Source organism: Phocoena sinus, chromosome X (genome assembly GCF_008692025.1).
Source record: "Phocoena sinus isolate mPhoSin1 chromosome X, mPhoSin1.pri, whole genome shotgun sequence".
NCBI classification, from domain to species: Eukaryota; Metazoa; Chordata; class Mammalia; order Artiodactyla; family Phocoenidae; genus Phocoena; species Phocoena sinus.
The window spans coordinates 104,933,483-104,953,513 of record NC_045784.1 but is presented as its reverse complement, the minus strand read 5'-3'; the positions used below and the strand labels follow the sequence as shown (position 1 = coordinate 104,953,513).

General features: G+C 41.4%; 1 protein-coding gene across 1 annotated transcript in view; it reads right to left on the bottom strand.

Moving 5' to 3' along the window:
* GRIA3 (glutamate ionotropic receptor AMPA type subunit 3) overlaps window positions 1–20,031 on the bottom strand; it is a 289,783-nt gene that overhangs the window by 5,922 nt on the left and 263,830 nt on the right. Inside the window, exons 13-15 of the mRNA XM_032620571.1 lie at window positions 19,461–19,708; window positions 18,787–18,901; window positions 1,848–2,095 (exon numbers count right to left, since the gene is read on the bottom strand). Coding sequence (XP_032476462.1) covers window positions 1,850–2,095; window positions 18,787–18,901; window positions 19,461–19,708 — 609 coding nt within the window. The 3' untranslated portion in view covers window positions 1,848–1,849. The remainder of the gene's footprint in view (window positions 1–1,847; window positions 2,096–18,786; window positions 18,902–19,460; window positions 19,709–20,031) is intronic.

The window sequence follows — 20,031 nt, the reverse complement described above, 5'->3', positions numbered from 1 at the left end:
GTGGCTGGCACTTCGTTACCTGAAAGGGGAAATTTTTTCTGCCTCATTACCTCAACTGAGGCAATAGATGTGAGAGCACTTGGAAAACCGATATGCAGATTTCAGGTGTATTATTTCTTTGGATGCCAATATCTCAGAATTTGGGATAAGTAAGCTAGGCTGAAATCACCCATGTACTCTCTTATGAGAAAGCAATAACATGACCCCAATTGTAATGGGCCTGTATAACCTACTCAAGAGTAAAATATTTTAAGCACACTGGAACATGAAATGCTTGCATGCAAACAGTGCTAATTGCAGATGAATCCACGTATTGTCCATTCAACAATGCAATGGGAACACTTTGTTAGTGGGTTAGTCGGTGGCAAAAGGCTGCAGCCTGCAGCAGGAAAGAACAACCAGCAACTTCATCAAACAAGATAATGCCTTCCATGGTGAGGACAAATGATTTATGTGGATGAAATATTATTTAAAAATTGGCTGAATTTAGATCCGCACCATGAAATATAAGGTCAAAACACAGATGCATTTGTAGAAATTCAAACACATGGACATTGACTCAAGAGGTCAAAAATCTACCTAGAATAAGGGCTGCGAAGTTTCTAATTGTTCTGTTCCACTTCGGATAGGTGTGTTACTGATGACAGATGCACGTGAAGGTAACAAAACTATTTTCTCTTAAACACTTCCAGAATGGAGATGTTATCCTAACTCAAGCTCGCCTTTGAACATGTCTGAGTTATTGGTGAGTTTTAGCTATAGCTGCCAGAATCAAGGTGGCATCAGTCAGGTTCATTTAAGTATGAATTTGGGAACAGCCAGCAGCAGGGAACCTAGACTGTCCTTTGGGAGACACTTACCTCAATGAACATCAGTTCCAAGAAAGGGACAACAAAGGAACTCAAAGATTAAAGAAATTGTCTCAGGCTTATACTTAAGAGATCCACCACACCCCTATAGAAGCACTACCTTTCTCAAGGTAGCAGCTCCCCATTTCCATTCCTCATTTTAACATCAGTTCCAGAGAGCTGCTTTCTCTAGAGCTTCACTGTCCAATATGGTAGTCACCAGCCACATGTGACTATTGAACACTTGATATGTGGCTAGTGTGAATTGACATGTGCCATAAGTATAAAAGACACCCCTGATTTCTAAGACTTAGTATGAAGAAAAGAATGTAAGGGCTTCCCTGGTGGCGCAGTGGTTGAGAGTCCGCCTGCCGATGCAGGAGACACGGGTTCGTGCCCCGGTCCAGGAAGATCCCACATGCTGCGGAGCGGCTGGGCCCGTGAGCCATGGCCGCTGAGCCTGCGCGTCCGGAGCCTGTGCTCCACAACAGGAGAGGCCACAACAGTGAGAGGCCCGCGTACCGCCAAAAAAAAAAAAAAAAAAAAAAAAAATATATATATATATATAAAAGAATGTAAAACACTTCATTCACTTTTTACATTGATAACAAGTTGAAATAATACTTCGAATATACTGGGATAAATGAAATATATCATTAAATTAATTTTGCTTGTGTTACTTTAGAAAATGGCTAGAAGAGCACTTAAAATTACACATGTGGTTCACATGTGGCTTGCAAATATTCCCACTGAACAGTGCTGCTCTAGAGAATTTTTTTTTCCTTTTGGGTCGCAGACCACAATTTAATTACAACTATGCTATTAGGAAAGCACCACTGTCTGACAAGAAAGCACAACCATTATTTTCAAAGAATCAAATGGTTGCAAAGAATAGACAATTCCTGAAACAACAAACCAAAACTGAAAGACAACAAGAAAAGAAAAAGAGATTGACATACAGTAACATAAGCTGATTAGTTTACTAGACCTTAACCGTACCCCTAGATCTTAACACTCTCTGTTCCATACACGTTGTAGCCTTCTCTGTATGTAGCGTAATTTTGAGTGTTGGTGGCAGGAGCAGGCTTAAAGTTTTGGGTGTTCTTTGTGAGTTTCATGCGTTTGGACTCTGCCCGTGATTTGTAACAGAATTCTATCAAAGCCACCATCATGGCCAGCCCCAGACCTCCGACAAGTATATAGAAAACGCCTGCCACATTGCTCAGGCTCAGAGCGCTGGTCTTGTCCTAAGAGAAATGAACAAGGTGATTAGTTCTTGGGGAAAACAAAGACAATGGGACATTATAATGCATTGCAACAGTATATGATAGTTCTAAGTTGTAAAACAGCTAAACATTGATGTAAATGCTATGACTCAACTCTGGCAACTGGCTGATGTTTCACAATGGCCAGCAAGATGGTAGATGGTGCTTCTGTTGACAGTTGTGATCCTCCCCTAAATGCTCTTTTAGTTTGACTCCTTAAATCCATTAGTACCTCAAGATGGTGTCAACAACTAAGGAAACAGCACTCGGCCATGGGAGCAAAAGTGGAAACACAAGCACAACTTAGTCCTCTGCCAGCCTTGATAAACACCATTTGCCAGAGTTGAGCTGTGACATCATCTCTGTCAATGTAACACTCTTTTCATTTGGGAACTTGAAGCACTCTTTCCCCTCTCTGCCCCGCAACACCTCTTTCTCCCTTGTTCTTGTCAACAACTGGTCTTTAAGATGACAGGTGAGAACGTTAGAGGTTCCTGATATTCATATCTGGGGAGTTACTTCACAAGGGTGTGTTTTAAAAGGATTAACTCTCCCCTTTCACCCAGTGGCTGAGAAATTGCTCCTTTGGGGACTAGTTGCTAAGGCCTCATCCTCAAAGCAGCAAGTCTTTGTGCTGCGGGAACAAGGGCACAGCACAAAGAATTGGCTCTGTTCCTTCTTCCTGAGAGTTTAAGGACCCGCTGGGTCCTGAATTGGCTCCATACAAATCAGAAAACTTTTCCAGGAGGCTGATGATTAGAAAAAAAATCCGGCTCATTTTCAGCTTTTACTCCAGGGAATGTAGAGAATAATTAGGGAAAAAAACCAAAACAAGACACCCCTATACTCATCTGCTCTCTATTTAAAATGGGGGGAACATCGAGGAAGCCGGTCAGTGACTTTCAGGTCAAACTGCAAATCCGACTAAGCTATCTGCCGGTATGAAAAAGCAGAAACTGAACTGCTGAACAACGGAAGGAAAAAAGTTGGTGCCTTGAGCCCTACCTTGAGGTAGGACACAGCAAGGGCCAGGAGCCTTTCTTTGAAAAAAATAAAATAAAGTAGCATTTTGTAGTCTTTTTAGAGGGAATGTAACCATTTTGCTGCTGAATACAACGGAATGGAATACCCAAATTGTCAAGCCAGTGAATTGAGTATCTTATTCAAATGATAGCACAGTGACCAGATGACGGCCATGGCTGACACTCAACACTCTGTGGCTCAGCCAGTCCTGGTATCATGTAAAGAATTAAATGTAAAGACAGTATGGCCATGTCCTGATTCTGTTTTCATAGGAGCCAGTCCTGCACTTGTTTACCTTAATAAGAAGGCCAATTGGAATTAAGTCGCATGGTCGGGAAGAGGGGTAGGGACATGCCTCATGTCTACAACAACCTTGCAAATAGTCACTCTTCTAGGATGAGTGACAGTTAGCTAGACAAGTGGTAAGAATTTCTATAACTTAGGAAACAATGGATCATCTCCTTAAGGAGGCAGGTGAAGCTGTCTGCAAGGATGTTCCACAGTCCATTAGGAAAGGGACCAATTTCTGGTAACCTGCCCTCTCCCATTAGATTTTTATATGTATGTGGTTTTTGATGGGGGAAAAAGTGTCCTTTACATCACCCATGTAAGCCGTAGCAACAAAGTTTCAAGTTCCACGTATTTAAGTTTCAAAGAATTCCCTGCTGTGGGATGTAGAAAACCAGTAGCAAAATGGTTCACTGCACAAGGAAAATGAGTGGCATTTCATGAAATGAATTAACTGATACCACAATATTAGTTCAAAAAAAGGAAAGGCAAAAATTGAAACTAAAAAAGAGCTTTCTTAGGGGAGCAAAGGGGGGCAGGAAGGAGGCGGGGAAGAGTGTTTCATGCTTATCAATGTGATGTTATCCTGGGAAGGTATACCCTTAAGGAGCATGCGACTGAATTTTAAAAGTATTACGTACAGAGATTCAAATGACACCTTTGGAAGAGAGAAGTGTGACAGACTTAATGAGATTCGAGATCCAAATAGATGCTGAACTCAATACGACAGCAGCTGAGAGGAGGTTGGCTAATCATTCTGCTTACAGAGACCAGTCTTTGTTATTGATTTCTTTGACTGTTTTCAGGTGGGATCGACATAATATATTCATAACCAAAGGCATTTACAACTACAAAGTCTCTGACACTGTAAGAGGTTAAGAAAAAGTACTGTCACAACTGGATCATTTTTTGTTTTTTGGGTTGTCGTTGTTGTTCTATTTTCTCTTTGAACTTTCGAAATGTGAAATACAGTAAAACCCCCTTATAACACAGCTCGTGATTTTACTGCTTTGGGAACATGGTGGGTCAGATTGAGTTCCCTAATCGTAAGGATAGCTCGCCGGAGTCGATGACTGATGTCACATGGCAGGTCTCTGAGACTGGTGTTTGCCTCATTCCCTCAGCGCTGGTGTTATAAAGGGGTCCCACTGTGTCAGGGAGTGTCTGTTGGGAAGGAAAGCCGTTTTAGGGTAGAAAATAAACAGTGGTTCAAAATGTGATTGCTAATCAGTACAAAAAGACCTTCAGCGACTGACCTTACTCCCGGAGTCCTTCGCTCCGCATTCCCCCTTATCGTACCACCATTTGTTTTTCAGCTTGTCTAAGATGCCTTGTTCACTGAGTTTCAATACTGCAAGGTTTACAGGCGTTCTTCACGTGGGAAATAACATAAATAACATTATATTATGTTATTTTATGTTATTCAAGCTTCAAACTACTTTAAAACTATAGAAAGCGATAAAGCAGGGGGCCCTGGCCACAGAGTAATTTTAGACACTGCAGGCAACCTGAGCATTACCTTATAAAAATTAACACTACAGCAACGCTATATTTACCAGGGCCTGCCCATATCGCTTTGAGTAATCGGCACACACTGTTAAATAATGAGGATAGAAAAAAGGCACTCCTCAGATAGGCTGTGTGGGGTGAGGAGGGTCTCCCCTCAAGTGACAATTGTCGGCGGCAGCTTGCAGTAGCTTTGTGACGGAGGTGTGTTAGGTTTGATCTAACTGGGTGTCTTGTTGTACTTCCAGACAGAAAGCAAGTTTTATGGAGGAGTGGGGAAGGGAGCGGGACCAGAAGGGGAGGCGTTTCCACATGTGGAGACAAAAGGATGAATCCAAACAGGATAGTAGATTCTACGTGAATAACATGCCTTCTGATGAGTTGTCCTTTATCATACATATCTGTTGCCCAGCTGAAAATGAGCTCAGAAAGAACTGTACTACGTACGTGTCTTCATAAACTGCATTCTTAAGCACATACTTGTCTTAGTATTAAAGGTATAACGTGGACCTCTGAGTTTTGGATAAGAATACTTTCAACAATGGGAGAACTGGTCTATGGATTGTTTTTGAGTTACTGATCAGCTGTCTCTCTGATATGGTCATAGGTCTGTGAGCGACTCAGATCACCAAAAGGTGAACTAGATTGTTTAAAAATGGATTATTAATATGGCATGACCTGAAATGGCAAGCTGACTGCCCCTATGGGTAGCGCTGTGGAGGAAGTTTAGATGAGCTGTTCTAGTGAGATAAGACTTCCTCAACTAAGAGGCTAATAAGTCCCCAGGAGGCCAGCCCACTGCTCCCTCGTCCTCCACCGCTTAAAGTGTGAGGACTTCTTTCAGAGCCATTGGGCAAACGCAGGATACCCTACTGGTTCTAGGATAACGATCTTCTCTCTTAGAAATTTCTTCAGCTGTAAAATGGGAATAATGACCTTTACTCTGTCTCCTTTCTAGAGCTAATGAATCTTAAATAAAGTATCTCTAATAACTTTAGATTAAAAATGCATTATTTACAGAGGGTGGCACATTTCTATTATGAGGCAACGAACTACTCTGTGTTCAGATTCACGTGAACAGTACTGCCAATACTAGTGCACGTTTTTCTGAATGCCACCAATTTACCAGGAGGAAAACGGATATATTTATGTAACTATGAACATTCCATAGAATTTCTGAGCTTATTTTGGGTAACTTGGACCCACTAACATATCCAGTCATTGACAAGACTTCTGTTGTCACAGAGATCTGGCCTCTATCAGACCAAGTCCCCAAAGCCTATTTCCTTTCTTCTCCCCTTTGCTGTTGAGAGCAGAAGGACCATCTCATCTTGAGAATTCTGAGAAACATATCATCATTTTAAAATAATAGGCAATTTCAGAGTACTTGGGATTTGAAGAACTGTAAACCTTTAGTGTCACGGAGGTGACACTTTCTTGGGTAGTGCAGAGCTTGGCAGCCAGAATGTCTGCATTTTGTTTCTCACCAGGAAACTGAGGTCCTTTTATACTTTAAACAATTCCTTCAATCAGTGCTCAGAAGCGGAGGCTTCTCAGATGCTAGCCAGACTTGCTTGGAATGCAAAGCAACAAAAGATACTCAAATAAAAATTGGAGCCTCTTTAGTATATCACTGGCAGTGAAAGTTAAGTCTTAGACTTTTAAAGGACAGACAGGCCATCTATGGCCCTGAGATCAGTGTTGGAACTGCCTTCTCCCCTAATCCCCACTGTCTGGCCTCCTTCTCTCTCCTTTCCCCCTATTATTTTTTACTTTATCACCAACCACCTTTCTTCCAGTGCTGTGCCTTAAGCTAGGCACTGGGACCCAGGCTAAGGATTAGGACAGTCGGCTTAAGTTGCAGGGGAGGTGCTTTCCAATGGCATATGGGTGACTGACCCCATCAGGACCTCAGGAAAAATTACAAAGCATTTTTTTCTTCCTTTCTGTGCTTCCTTTTTTCTTATTGTAAAGGGCCCAGTGTCTTCAACGCTGCTCTCTAAGCCCTTACCAGGCCCCGACCTCCCTCAAGCTACTATACTCTTCAAATTACTTCATTCAGTTTCTTTAGTACAGCTGCTCTTTCTAGATCTCAGGAACAGAGCAGTCTGATTAAAGGCCCTCACACTAAGGTCCAAATAGAGACCTCTCCCTAGAGATCCTGGGTTTTAAAAAATTTGTCAACCCTTAAGTGAGCCAGGTTGATAAAAGTGTGACATGTTCGTTTAGAACAATGGTTCTCAAAGTGTGGTCCAAGGACCCCTGGAGGATCCCTGAAAACTTTTCATCATAGGGTCTGTGAGGTCAAAACTATTTTTGTAATAATACTAAGGCATTCTTTGTCTTTCTTACTCTTATTCCCTCATGATGTACAGTGGAGTTACCTGGAGGCTACATGACATGTAGTATCACAACACATTGAATGAAGAAGCAGAAATGAGAATCCTATTCTCTTATATTAAGCCAGACATTAAAGCTATTTGCAAAAATAGGACAATGCCGCTCCTCACTAATTTTTTTAAAAAGTTATTTTTCATAAAAAGTATGTTATTTATGTTAATATACATTGGGTTTATTATTTTTAAGGGTGTTAATACATTATTTTAAAATTCTTCAGTTTTAATTTCTGATATGTTAAGTGTTAATAGACTTAATACATATGAACAAAATCTTCTGGGGGTTCCCTATAACTTTTAAGTGTGTAAAGGGGTCCTGGGATAAAAAGGGTTGAGATGCACTGGTTTTAGAGGAGGGTAGATTTTTCCCCTGCTGGGGCCTAGTCTGGGCTGCCACCCTCCACTCCTGCCAAAACCCAGGCTGAGCATTTAAGCATCCAGGTCAGCAACTTAGCATCCTACTTTTCTGACAAATGGCCTACCCCTGCCTTAGGCCATCAGGTGGCTCCCACAGAATGGTTGGTAGGTGCTCTCTATGCCCATGGCATCCACGGTTACAGTAGAGGTTACCTTAGAGCAATGGTTCTCAATCGGGGGTCATTTTGTCCTCCGGGGGACATTGGACAATGTCTAGAGTCATTTTTCACTGTCACAACTGGGAGGGTGGGGAATGCTACAGGCATCTAGTGGGTAGAGGCCAGGGATGCTGTTAAACACCCTACTTGGCACAGGGAGGCCCTCCACAACAAAGCCCCAGATGTCAACAGTACCGAGGCTGAGAAACCCTGCCTTAGAGCGTCCAGACCTCATCTGTTGCCCCAGGGCTTTAGAGAAATCTGACAAATGATATACCCTTAGAAGTCTAGTCTTTGATTGGAAAAAAAAAATCACAGGGCTTAAGGAACCTGACAGGGAACCAATGTGCACTTGGGAACTTCTAAATAAAAATGAAGGAGAAAAACAAACATTTTAAGAAGTAGCACAGGCAAGGAGCATAAAAGCTGTAATCAGAAATCACAGATAATACCACTTAACAAGGTTAGGATAGCTGCCAAGAAAAGAAAGTACTTTAAAGGCCAAATCTCCTAGAATTGTATGTTGCTGCGGGTGGAATAAATTCCCAAGATGGCAGAGAAAAACTGCTTTTAACCACGTAATTTTCTCTCTTACTGTACCTTACTGGATGTATTGCCAAACTCAATTCAAATCAACCAAATGTATTGACACCCTCCTCCCGACACACACACACACACACACACACACACACAATTTGGTGTTTTAAAGGAAGTGAAATTAGGTGGACATCTGGTCATTTTAAATGTCACTTTCCCCATGATGCCATTTTTGTTCCTTACCCAATATTTTCTCTCCCTCCTCCTTCCTCTTCTACCTTGCCCTATTATTTGGGCCCAGGTCTTGTGTCTCCCTCTAGGCTGTGTTTCTCAAGGGGAGGGACCATGACTTATGTATTTGTATTCCCCACTTAGAATAGTTCTCTCAATAAATACTTGATTAGAAAACTCTCTTTTAGCTTTTGTTTTTCAGCCTAGTACTTCACACATAATAAAATTATTACTATTATTGGTCAAGTTTAATAATCACTTCAAGAAGGTAGATTTATGGTCTCTATAAGTAAAGAAATCGAGGCACAGATAGGTTAAGTAATCTGCTCAAAACTGCACAGCAACTTATGGGGCAGGCCAGAAGGCAAAGTAACACGCATCCAACTCTGTACTGTACATTCTCCAATGGAACACACAGAAAAGGGGTAGCAGTCCTCATTGTTTTCATTCTTAGGGCTTGGATGTTCATAATGAATTTTTTCTTTAGGGATCACCATACTCCAATTAACTATCATCCTAGCAAGGGTACATCTAGCAGCTGGGGCCTTTCACTGTGACGCAGCAATACGTCTCCAGGGGAATGTTTCAGAGCAATTACTGGAGGCCCTTAACTGGTACCTGAGAGAATTATAAGTCAGAAATATTTACTGTACTCACTTCAGTAGAGAAAAGAAAGAATTAAACAAAGTCGATCAGATTCCTATCATGGAAATGAGGCAGGCATTCTCCCCTCTGAAGGGCTTGCTATGGACGTTTTGCTGAGTAGAGCCCTCGTAAGACAAAAACACAGGTTGGCAAGCATAGGGAGAGAACAGGAGGGCTTTGTGATGTAATTTCAAGGGGTCTGGGAACATCCCCCTGTCCACAAATATTTTCCTCACTGGTACCTTTATTTCCATCATGAGGATTTCACACCTTTAAGTTTGAGCAGCATTCCTTGTTAAAATACAAAGCTTCCTGAGAAATGGGAAAGGAAGCAAAGAGTAACTATTTCTAAACTCCAACTCTTTGTTCCATTTCGTTTAAAAAATGTTCAGGGGGGAAAGGGTGTAAACTTCTCCTATGTAAAGGGTGTAAATTGCACCCATGTCATAAAACTGTGTATGGATTGTTGATCAGATGGAGAGGATGAGAGTGAATGTGAACTAGATAGTCGGTTAACAGCATGTGAAGGTAGCACAGACCTGTGGCAGGATGACTATTCCTGAATGCTGCCAACAGTCACGGAGTAGCATCTATTTTTTTTTTTAATTGGGATAGTAATGTAATTCATAATGCCTTGAAAATGAGTTCTATTTTTGAAGAAAACATAACTAACTGATACAAATTTCTGCTTATCTCTGCCATCCACACCTGGCAACAACTCAGCGACAAAGCACTGTGCTCATTAATCCAGGGCATCCAGCCCCGGGTGGCGATTGTCTAGGTTCCCAGCTCGTTCCTGGGAGCTATGAACCAGCCATTGCAAAGTTCAATGTCATCTTAGTGATGGCCAGTGTTACATATGAAGACAGTTTTAGGATAAGAAGACCATTTTTTTTCCCCTGTGAAAGTAGAAACTGCTTATTTAAAAAAAAACCCCTAAAACTAAAAATGTTGATATATTTCAAAAGAACTGTCCAATTTATTTTTCAAGTTGATTTCAGGAAATACCTAAAATAGGTAGTTTGGAGCCACGTTGGATTCTTTCTTATGAAGAGAGAAATGTGGACAGAGTGGCGTGAGGGTGCTGAGTTTTCCCATAGTGGAGAAGAAAAAAAAATGGGCTCGTGAATTAATGACCAAGTTGATTCCCCCATATGGTGATCCTAGAAGGGTTGAGATAAGGATTTGTACTATGGGTATTGTTCTGGGCCTGAAAAATATAGGAATCCATGGTGTAGTACGATTGATCTGAGAGAATGTGGGATATACTCTGCTCTACATGCCTTCACTTCTCCTTTCTGAGCAGGGACACCTAAAGAGCAAATGTCTGTTTAATAAATGATGCCGAGAGATCATCAATGGTGCCCTTAGGAGGGATGGATATATGTGTAAATGTGTAGGTCATGGAGGGAAAGACAAGGAGATCACAGAGAAGTAAAAGAAATATGCGAGCAAGGATGGTGTATTTGCATAGTTAATTAGAAACTTGCTCTAAGAACACAATATCTGAATGATGATAACAGAAACTTATCACAAGCTAAGCTGGAAGCCCATCCCTCATGCTATGCTTCATCCGAAGCTCACTCTAAGTTACTGCATTTGTTTCTTGGTACCTAGTGATTTTTTGGAACAACTTCTAAAAATTATCTTCGGCCCAGTGGAGGGAGAAAAGCCATCTTTCACTGGCTTTTCTACTGAATATATTTCAGGTTTTCATGGTGACAAGTCACCTTTCCGAATTGCTCACTTGCTTCCCTAGCCTTTTCAGGCAGGAAGGCAGTTACAGACATCTCTGCCCAGGCAGGGCTTGATTTATGAAGTTGAAGCCAATTGATAACCAAGCAAGAGAAGATTCTTTGTTGGATAAAAGGATTTATTCTACAGTCCTTTATATTCTTTTCCATAGGTTACCTTGGGATATGTGTAGTAAAGGGATTTACCTCTCTACAGTAGCTGTTGGAGGCTGTGGAAGTTCAAAATGTGCCCTAGACTACATTAGTATCTGGACCCTTTAAAGAAGCTTTATCGATTTCTTTTCACAGGGGTTTCTGGATGCAGCATTCTAGGAGAATGAAGGTTTAAGTTATTTTAATCTTTCTACCCTTGGATCAGCCTGAGCTTTCTCCACAAGCTGGGAGCAGGCACATATGACTGCTGGTAATACTGGACTCTGGCCGCCCAAGTGACCCTCATTCCACAGGGGCAGCCACAATGATTTGCAGAGTTGTGCAGTGCTTAGCTGCTAGATGCTTCCTCTGAGACAGTATTTATATCATGTAGTTCACAAATGTAGCTCAAACCTATTTAACTCCTTGCTAATGAGATCATAATTTAATATAAGTGCAAAGAGCGAATTCAATAATGCATGCATATAACATTCGGAGTTGAAAGCTGTGAGTTATTTTACTGAGGGCCCAACAATGCTAGTGATTGAAACCTATTGATGAGCATCTGTGCTAGAGAAGCAGCCCCCAAAGTCACTTGGAGATATGTGGATAAAACCAGGGCATTTCCAAATGATAACCTCTCAAATTCAAAGTGATAGATCCCTTGATTATACAAGTTGTGAGTTTCACTGATGGATTTCTGCCAAACTGGGCCTTTGTCCAATCTCTCCCTCTAGAACAGGAAACCTAAACCGTTATGGGTTGCGGACTGTCTCACATAACCCAATTTGTCTGGAAAGACTTCTTACTCAATTTGTCCCTGACCGGGAGAAGGGGCTCAGGGAAGATGCTAAGCTTCTGCAGAAGCCAGTCTTGTTTAAGATGTGGCTACAGATAATTTCCCAAGTACATAATTCATATGATTCACTTGAAAAGTCTGTTTTGAGATCCATTAAAAATTCAAACTATCACACTTCGTTGGGTTTTATCACATACAAGGGTATTTTCTTTAGTTCATCCCAATGGTACTGAGAAAGAGAGGCATAGATTGAGAAGGACAGAAACCGACCAGAAACTCACATGACAAATGTTTCTGAAGACATCTAGTTCATTCTCCTGATTCTAGGCAAAATATTCATTGAGAGTTTAATCTCAATGATGGGTGCCAGCATCCTATTCCCCCCCCCCAATAGCCCTCCGTTGACCATGACCCATAGAAAAATAATCAGTCTTAGCTTACACTCCAATAGATTGCAACAAATGGGGGTCTATATGTCAGATCTGAAAGCTGACTTCTGCTTGCCGCTCCAGGGTACATGCCACCCTCTTCCAGCTCGCATGCTAGCATCCACTTCTCTGCATTTCCAGCAGTGATGCTAGACAAGACACACTAGCAGAGTCAGTCTCTCCCTCTCTTTTTTTTTTAATGTAACCTATGCTATTGTCTTAGGTCTATATTTTGAGAAATATTTGCTTCAAAGCCAGATGAAAGTAAGCTTTATGGTGAATCTAGCACTTGGACCACACTTTTGCCACCTTTGACAAATGGAGATTTGCCTCATGTGCCAAGGGCCAGATGCTATACCGCTCTCTAGGAAGTCAAAAGAGATTGGATTTCAGTTCTCCATAAAAGAAATCTGCCCCCCACCCTGTTCCACCAACCTCAATTCCCACCCTCATCGAATGTATTTCAATCATTTCAAATCTTTCGTGTTTCTTTTCCATGGCTGTCCTACCTTTCAGAGAGTGTAGTTCTATAATCTTCTTTCCAAATGAAAGGAAACCAAATGATTTGGTCTTAGAGGGGCAGAAAGGGCATAGACATGCACCATTTAACTGTGCACTGCAGCGGTGTCTTTCTTCTTAGCAATTGTTCAACAGCGTTCTTACCTTCAGGCTTTTCAGTCCTGCTCCTCTTTCTGTAGCTCTGGTGTTGGACATTTGCTCATTATTTGTCAATAAGAAACACATTCAAGTTATCAGGATAATACCAAAGGCAAATAATCACATCCTAATCATAGAAACCATGTTAAGGCCACGCAGTCAATTTAAAAAAAAAATTCACTAGAATGGATTAATTTTTTAAAATGTTTTCTTTCTGGATTACAATATTTTTTTCCGGTGGTAGAATTTATTCTTTAACACCATCTGGTAAAATCAATGGTTTTGGTAGTCCCTGGACTGGTTCAGTTCTTAAGGCAAAAAGGTCCCTTGTTTGAAGCAGCCACTTGAAAGAAAGTGAGGGTTTGCTCTTGGAAAGAAAACCTGAGTAAGTTCAAGGAGCACATTTAGTCACTATCAGGAAAGATAACTGTCAGTTTCTTCATACTTCCAGGAGGCGGCACCAGCATAGAGACATGCAAACCAACGAAGAGCATAATATACTCACCCTACTCCTTGATCCCAAACCAGTCTCGGTGATTCACAGGAACTTCTTCTAAGACCCAGGGAGTGCCATCAATCTGTAATGATTCTTGACTACACACATAACAGTGTCAATAGAGAGTCACTGGGATCCATCTTAACCCTGGGTATCCAAAATGTCTACCTTTAGGGATGGCTCCTGCCAATAAAAGGTCCATCTTGTTGCAGGTAAAAGACAGATGCAGATTCACATCAATTACCTAAGGCCCAAGAATGTCAAAGAGTTCTGGGTGTGGAAGAGAAGTGGTTAAGAGACGGTGGCATAGGAGAGGAGAATTGTAGACATACATGGAAGAAGAAGAAATACACACAGAACTGAGGATGTCACTTATATATATAGGAAACAGTACCACATCATTCATCTCTGTACCACCAAACAGAAGCCAAGGACATTTGGAAATGTGCTGTCCTAAAGTATAAATTGTTTTCTATCTCTGAATAGGACACTTGCTAAGCAAATGTATGGGATTAAAAAAAAAAGATTGTTAGTTATAGGGAGGAGGAACATGTTTGAATTTCTTAAGAGAACAACTCTTTTTAGGTACTTTAAAAGCACGCATGTGAAAGGAAGCACAACTAATTTTAATTGCAAGCCATTTTTGGAATTTACTAAAACAAGTTCCCTAAGTCCTTTCCTAGCATCACATTGGTTAGTTTATTCTAGTTCCTATATATTTGTGAGGATAATAAAACTGCATTTCTCTATCAATACTCTATAAATCATAATGGTCATCCAACCATTTATTTAATGAATGGAAGTTTAAGTTCATATCCTATCCTTATCCCTTACTTGCCTATATGCCTTACAAGTTAAGGCAACTCTCATTGCAGTCAAGTAGTTCAGAATGGTCTCCTTTAAACATTCTGTTCCAATGTCCCCCAAAGCACGCAAAGTGTGCTGATTTTCAGCTTGGAAAATATGCACACTGGAAGTCGATTTAAATCCCTGGATAGAACTAAAACCAGGACAATTCTAGGGTGAGGTGGGGTAGAGTTTATAATGCCTTATCACCCATCACAAATAGATTGTTTCAGTGACCAGCCCCCTTCAGGTAAGGTAAGGTTACATGGGGAAGCTAAGCTGGTGCCCTTTACCCAAGATTAAGGGAATGAAGCAGGGTGGGTGGGGGGATCAGAAGAATTTGAAAGTTTGAGGGGACAAGCAGCTGGGGAGGGAGGCTGATGTGGTAATTCAGCAGCTGAATCTCCATTCTGCTGTGATTTACAGCGACAGGCTTTCACTGGCTGTGTCACAAACCCCTGGTGATTGGGGTTTATCGCTCTTTATTGGCTCTTAATTACTGCATTTGCACACACAGTGTAATAAAGCACTAACACAGAAGGGTGGTTTGCAGGTGAGAAATTCCCAAACCACAGCTCTAATTTCCATGATCCTTGCCTGTGCATTTATAGTCCATCATGGAAGGATCAAGTCTGATTTGTTTAGGCCCAGTTAGCCCAGGTTTAGGAAACTGGTAAAACCAAGCGGTATTTTAGTTCTAACCTGTAGGGCTGGTGCAGGGGCTCCCTTGGTGACTGACCTTGTCTTTATTCATTGTATCAGAAAAATAAAAAAACTCTATTTCATTAGCTTAAGCGAGTGCACATTTAAAACAGCCTGATCATTGCTTGTTTCTTCCATAGAATAGTAACATTTTGTGAAAAGGCTTAGAATGTGTAATGTCTCATGTCAGGGGGGAAAAGTCAACAATTTAACATAATTGCCTGTTTATCATTATTTAAAGGTTGCAGGGGAGAAAGAGAGGGGGGAGAGGGAGAGGGGGGGAGAGAGAGACGTGGGCGGGGCTGGGGGGGGAGAGAGAGAGAGAGAGAGAGAGAGAGCGAGAGAGCAAGAGAGCGAGATAAGTAATACATGCTTTTCTCCGTCTCCTGGTCTCAGAGATAATAGGTGTAGAAGCGTTTTTGAAAAAGTAAAAGTACTCATAAATGTCAGGCTTTGTGATTATTGTCATTTTTAGTCATCAGTACTGAGGGCTGGAATGGCTTAAATATGCTATTTGCCTTGTAACCAAGGTAGTTGAGAATAAACCTGATTTTTATGGAAATATATCACATGCAATCAGATTCACATTGCTCATTGGATGGGTAGATGTGATAAATTGCTGTCTACAATATTATCACCAGAGGTGACCCTGAAAGTCAGCAGAGATTTGTGACAGCATTAGCTGTGTGACCTTCTCAAAGTCACCACCATCTCTGGGTCTCACTTTCTCTATGAAATGATGGTCTATTTGTCAATTGTCATGTTAACTGGGGATGGAATACAATAAAGAAAAGTAATTCTCAAGCCATTTTACTAATACAGTTAAAACTCACTGATTTGGACTAACAGAGGGGAAGGATTATCTGAAGAAGAAAGTCCTGAATTACAAAATAGGTTCGAAGAAAGACAGTTTCATTGCTTGAAGTCTGTTTTGTAATTCAAACTCACTCTAAAACATTGCCTTAGTGGAGGTCCTCGTGAGAACTGCTTTAGCAGATAAATTTGTAATGAATATGATTATATCTAAAACAATGCTTCCGACATTTGAAAAAGGTTTGTTCTCTTAAGGAAAAATTCAACTGGCAGTCTAGTCTAAACTCTTCATTTGCTTAACAAACCTCTCGACCTCTCTCAGACTGTAGACTGGTCCCTGTCCAGTTTATCTCAAATTATAAATTAGAGGGCTCCAAAGTAATGAGGTTCCACTGCCTTTTCTACCTTCTTCTCCATCGATTTGTTTTTGGCATCACCACTAAATAGTGGGAACAGATTGAAGTTCATCTCTTGCCCCTTCTCTTGCTCACTCTCAGAAAACTGCAGGTAGCAAGAAGGAAGGAGATAAAGGCAAGCTCCTTGGTAATCCAGAAACGGAATAAGCAATTGTTGGATAGGCAACACTGATCATACTATTATCCATAGTTGAGAAAGGGGTCGACTTATTTCTAAAGGTTGTCTGGAGGAATGACCAAAAAAAAAGTGATTTGAAAGGTGCCTGGCAAGTAGCACCATGGTCAAAGAAGCTGGAAATGTCTAGGATCTACTGAAATATTTTTCTATTTGCATATCAAAAATCAGATAATCTGGAAATCGTGGGGCTGGCAACAAAGTTACTTGATAATTTTGCAGCAGTATTAGCTGAGGAAATATCTGGGTGAAAAGTAAAAATTCAGCCAGATGTGTGCAGGTTTTTTTGTTTGTTTATGTAACATCAAACATCTGGTTATTCGACAACTTCTGGCAGCTGGCATCCTGTGGATGTTTTAGAGTCATCTTGATACAGTCCGTGGCTCCTTTTTAACCATGCTGGGTATGAGTGATGAACTCGTGACAGCCATGTATCCAATCCAGCTCAGTTTTTCACTCTGCAACTCACTTGAATGATAGAATTAGGTTCTCCGTGGCCTGCTAATAATATGAGAGAAAAGACCAGGAAGAAGGTTCTAAATACTCTAGGCATCAGGTGAGCCACTACAAAACTCAAATGAGCCAAGTGAATGGCATCAGTTCACACTGGTGGGAGAGGAGGTTACTGCTTTTTGACACATAGTAAAACCTTGATTAATTGGAATCCATAAGGGATGGATGGAATTTTCAATAAGAATACTCATTTTGTCTCATTCTTGGCTAATCACACTTTTTGTTTTCTCAAAATGCTTGTATCCACTTTCTTGCCTCAGGCAAGCGGCCTCTAATGTTTGAGGGTCAATCCAGATGGAGAGAAGATAGAGGAGACAGAGCTGAGTGTGACCCAACCATGGGTCATCTCTTGGCAAGTGATTGAAAAAAAAAATCAATTCCTTGCAGTCTTCTTTTCTGGTACTACTGCTGCTTTCTCATCAATGTGGAGTACTGAGGGGGGGGCAATTCAGTTAGTTGGGGTACTGGTTAGGTGAGCTCTGGTTAATCAAGGTTTTACAGTAAAAGACCTCGCCAATGCTTGGTAAGATTATGTCCTGAAGAAAGTCATTTTTAAATTTAGTTCTTGGAAAGTGCTCTGTGTTTCCAAACCCATATTATACTGCAGACTGGCAAACTAACTTTTCCGTCAGGGTCCTGAGGAGTGGAGAGAGAAAGAGAGGAGCAGAGGTGTAACCATTGTCTCTGAAGGAGAAAAGTTTCGGCTTGCCTGTCTCTTGGTCTCTGATTGGGAAACACTATTCTTCACCTTAAGACGCCCATGGTATCTTGGTCGTACAAGAGCCGATCGTACATGCTTCAATATAATTCTCATGCCCTTTGGGCCATGGAGGATTCTGTTTTCAGGTCCTCTCCTGTACTTACCCAACGTGTCTTTCCATCATTTGGTGTTGTGGCTTCTGAGCTCGCCCCTATTTCTTGTTGCTTGGTTGAAGGCTATTCATTCTTTCTAGCCCCGAATAGCATTAAGGAGCCGAAGGAATGCCAAGTAAGACGGTTTTTTCTCACAACGGTAGCCTGGATAACCATTACACCTACCTGAACTAAGAACACAGCTAAGGAGAAGCCACATCAGGGATGCACACACATAGAGTATCGGTTAGGTGACGCGCTTGTTTAAATATACAAAATATCTTTGTAAAGTCTATATATGTGGTGACTTATTGAAGAAAGACCCCATTTAACTTGAAACTGAGCTTGTTCTTTGGCTTTCAAGTTGAGTGGGGCCAGCTTAAATAGGCCATCACATATAGAGAGCAACGTCTCATCACTCATACACATGATGGAAGAAGCCAACCAGCCACTGTAAGCAACCATCATACCATCGTGCCTTAGGGGAAAAAAGGCTGTAACCTGACTTTCCAGTAGATGGATTTGATTTCGCACACCACTCATCCGAGGCAGGTGGGGACAGTCTTAAGGAAAGCCTCGGGCTCTTGAAAGCCTAGGGCGTTGAAACCTACACCACGGCCTTCATAAGGCAGGCGGTCTGGTGTGCGAGGGGAGGGAAGGGGTGTGGATGGGAAGCCTCTGTCTGGGAGTTTAAGAAGGGACCCAAGTTAGATCAAAACTGCGGGCGGTGCCCTGGAGCCTTTCTAGGTCCCAAAGCTGCCAGGCAGGGGAATAACCTGGTCATTCCACTTTATGTGTGAGTCTTGTGCTCTCTCCTCAATAATAAGATAACAGTCTTGCCGATTACTCGTCACTAAGGGTACCCGGTTGTGGTGACATTGAGGCTGACCTTGGAGTCACCGCCCCCGCTGCCGCACTCTCCTTTGTCGTACCACCATTTGTTTTTCAATTTGTCCAAGAGGCCTTGCTCATTCAGTTTTAATACTGCCAGGTTAACAGCATTTCTTGAAACGATAAAACATAACTTGTAAGAAAATGCACAAATGCTTAGGAAATCGTTAACGTATAAAAAGGAGCACAAGAGGACAAATTGGCTAAATTTCACAGAACGTGGAGCTATAAAAATGTCTGTACAGCAAATACAGGGTTAAATATTGGAAGGTGGCATGGAGGATAACATTTGCTCGAAACTGAAGTGTGCGGGATGGGGAGATTGTCTTTGATAAAGAAAGTAACAAGAACACCACATCCATGCAATTAACATTCGTCACATATGGCACCATAACTTGGCTTTTACCATTTAAATTGAAAAAGCCGTTGAACTGTAAAATTAAACAGCAACAAACAGTCAGAGAGGACAGCACAGAGAGAGAACACTAAAAAAATGGCTGCATTAAATAGATGAAACCACAATTTACCGTCTTATTTAACTCCATGGAATATTGTAGATTTTAAACTTTTAAAAGTTACCTCAAAATCCACAAGAAAGAAAATGACAACAAAATGCATCAGGGTAGGTGGAATACTATAACAACACGGATATTGTTATATTATTCCACCCACCTTAATGCTGAGCCTTTAGGGGTTGCCACACCATAGCCTTTGGAATCCAGATTTCCACCAACTTTCATCGTATCACACGGTTTTCTCTGCTCAATGTACTCATTCATGGTTGACTCCAGCAGGAAGGCGAACTTTCCCTTGGACTTCCGCACTCGGGCCACTCCGTCTGCTGTTGTTTTGGTAAACACAGATGGCTCTGCTGATTTCATGTAAGACCACATTTTCTCATAGACAGCAATCTTGGATCTCTGCAACAGGGATGAGAATTCTTAGAGCTACCAGATATTAAAACTGGAAGAGGCCTCAGTGCAGTGGTTTTCAAATAGTTTTGATTGCCACCCACAGTAAGAAAAGCACGTTACACTGCAACCCAGTAAGTACATTCATACGTATGTAAGCATGGTTCCAAAATAGGTTTCTCAAAACCACAGTCATCTTTGCTGTGTGTGATGCTCTCTGATATCTTCTATTCTATTTGAATTCACTTAGAAAAATGCCAGTCAGGACCCACTACATGGATTTTATGGCTCCAGTAATGGGTTTCAACACTTTGAAAAACACTTTCTTAGTT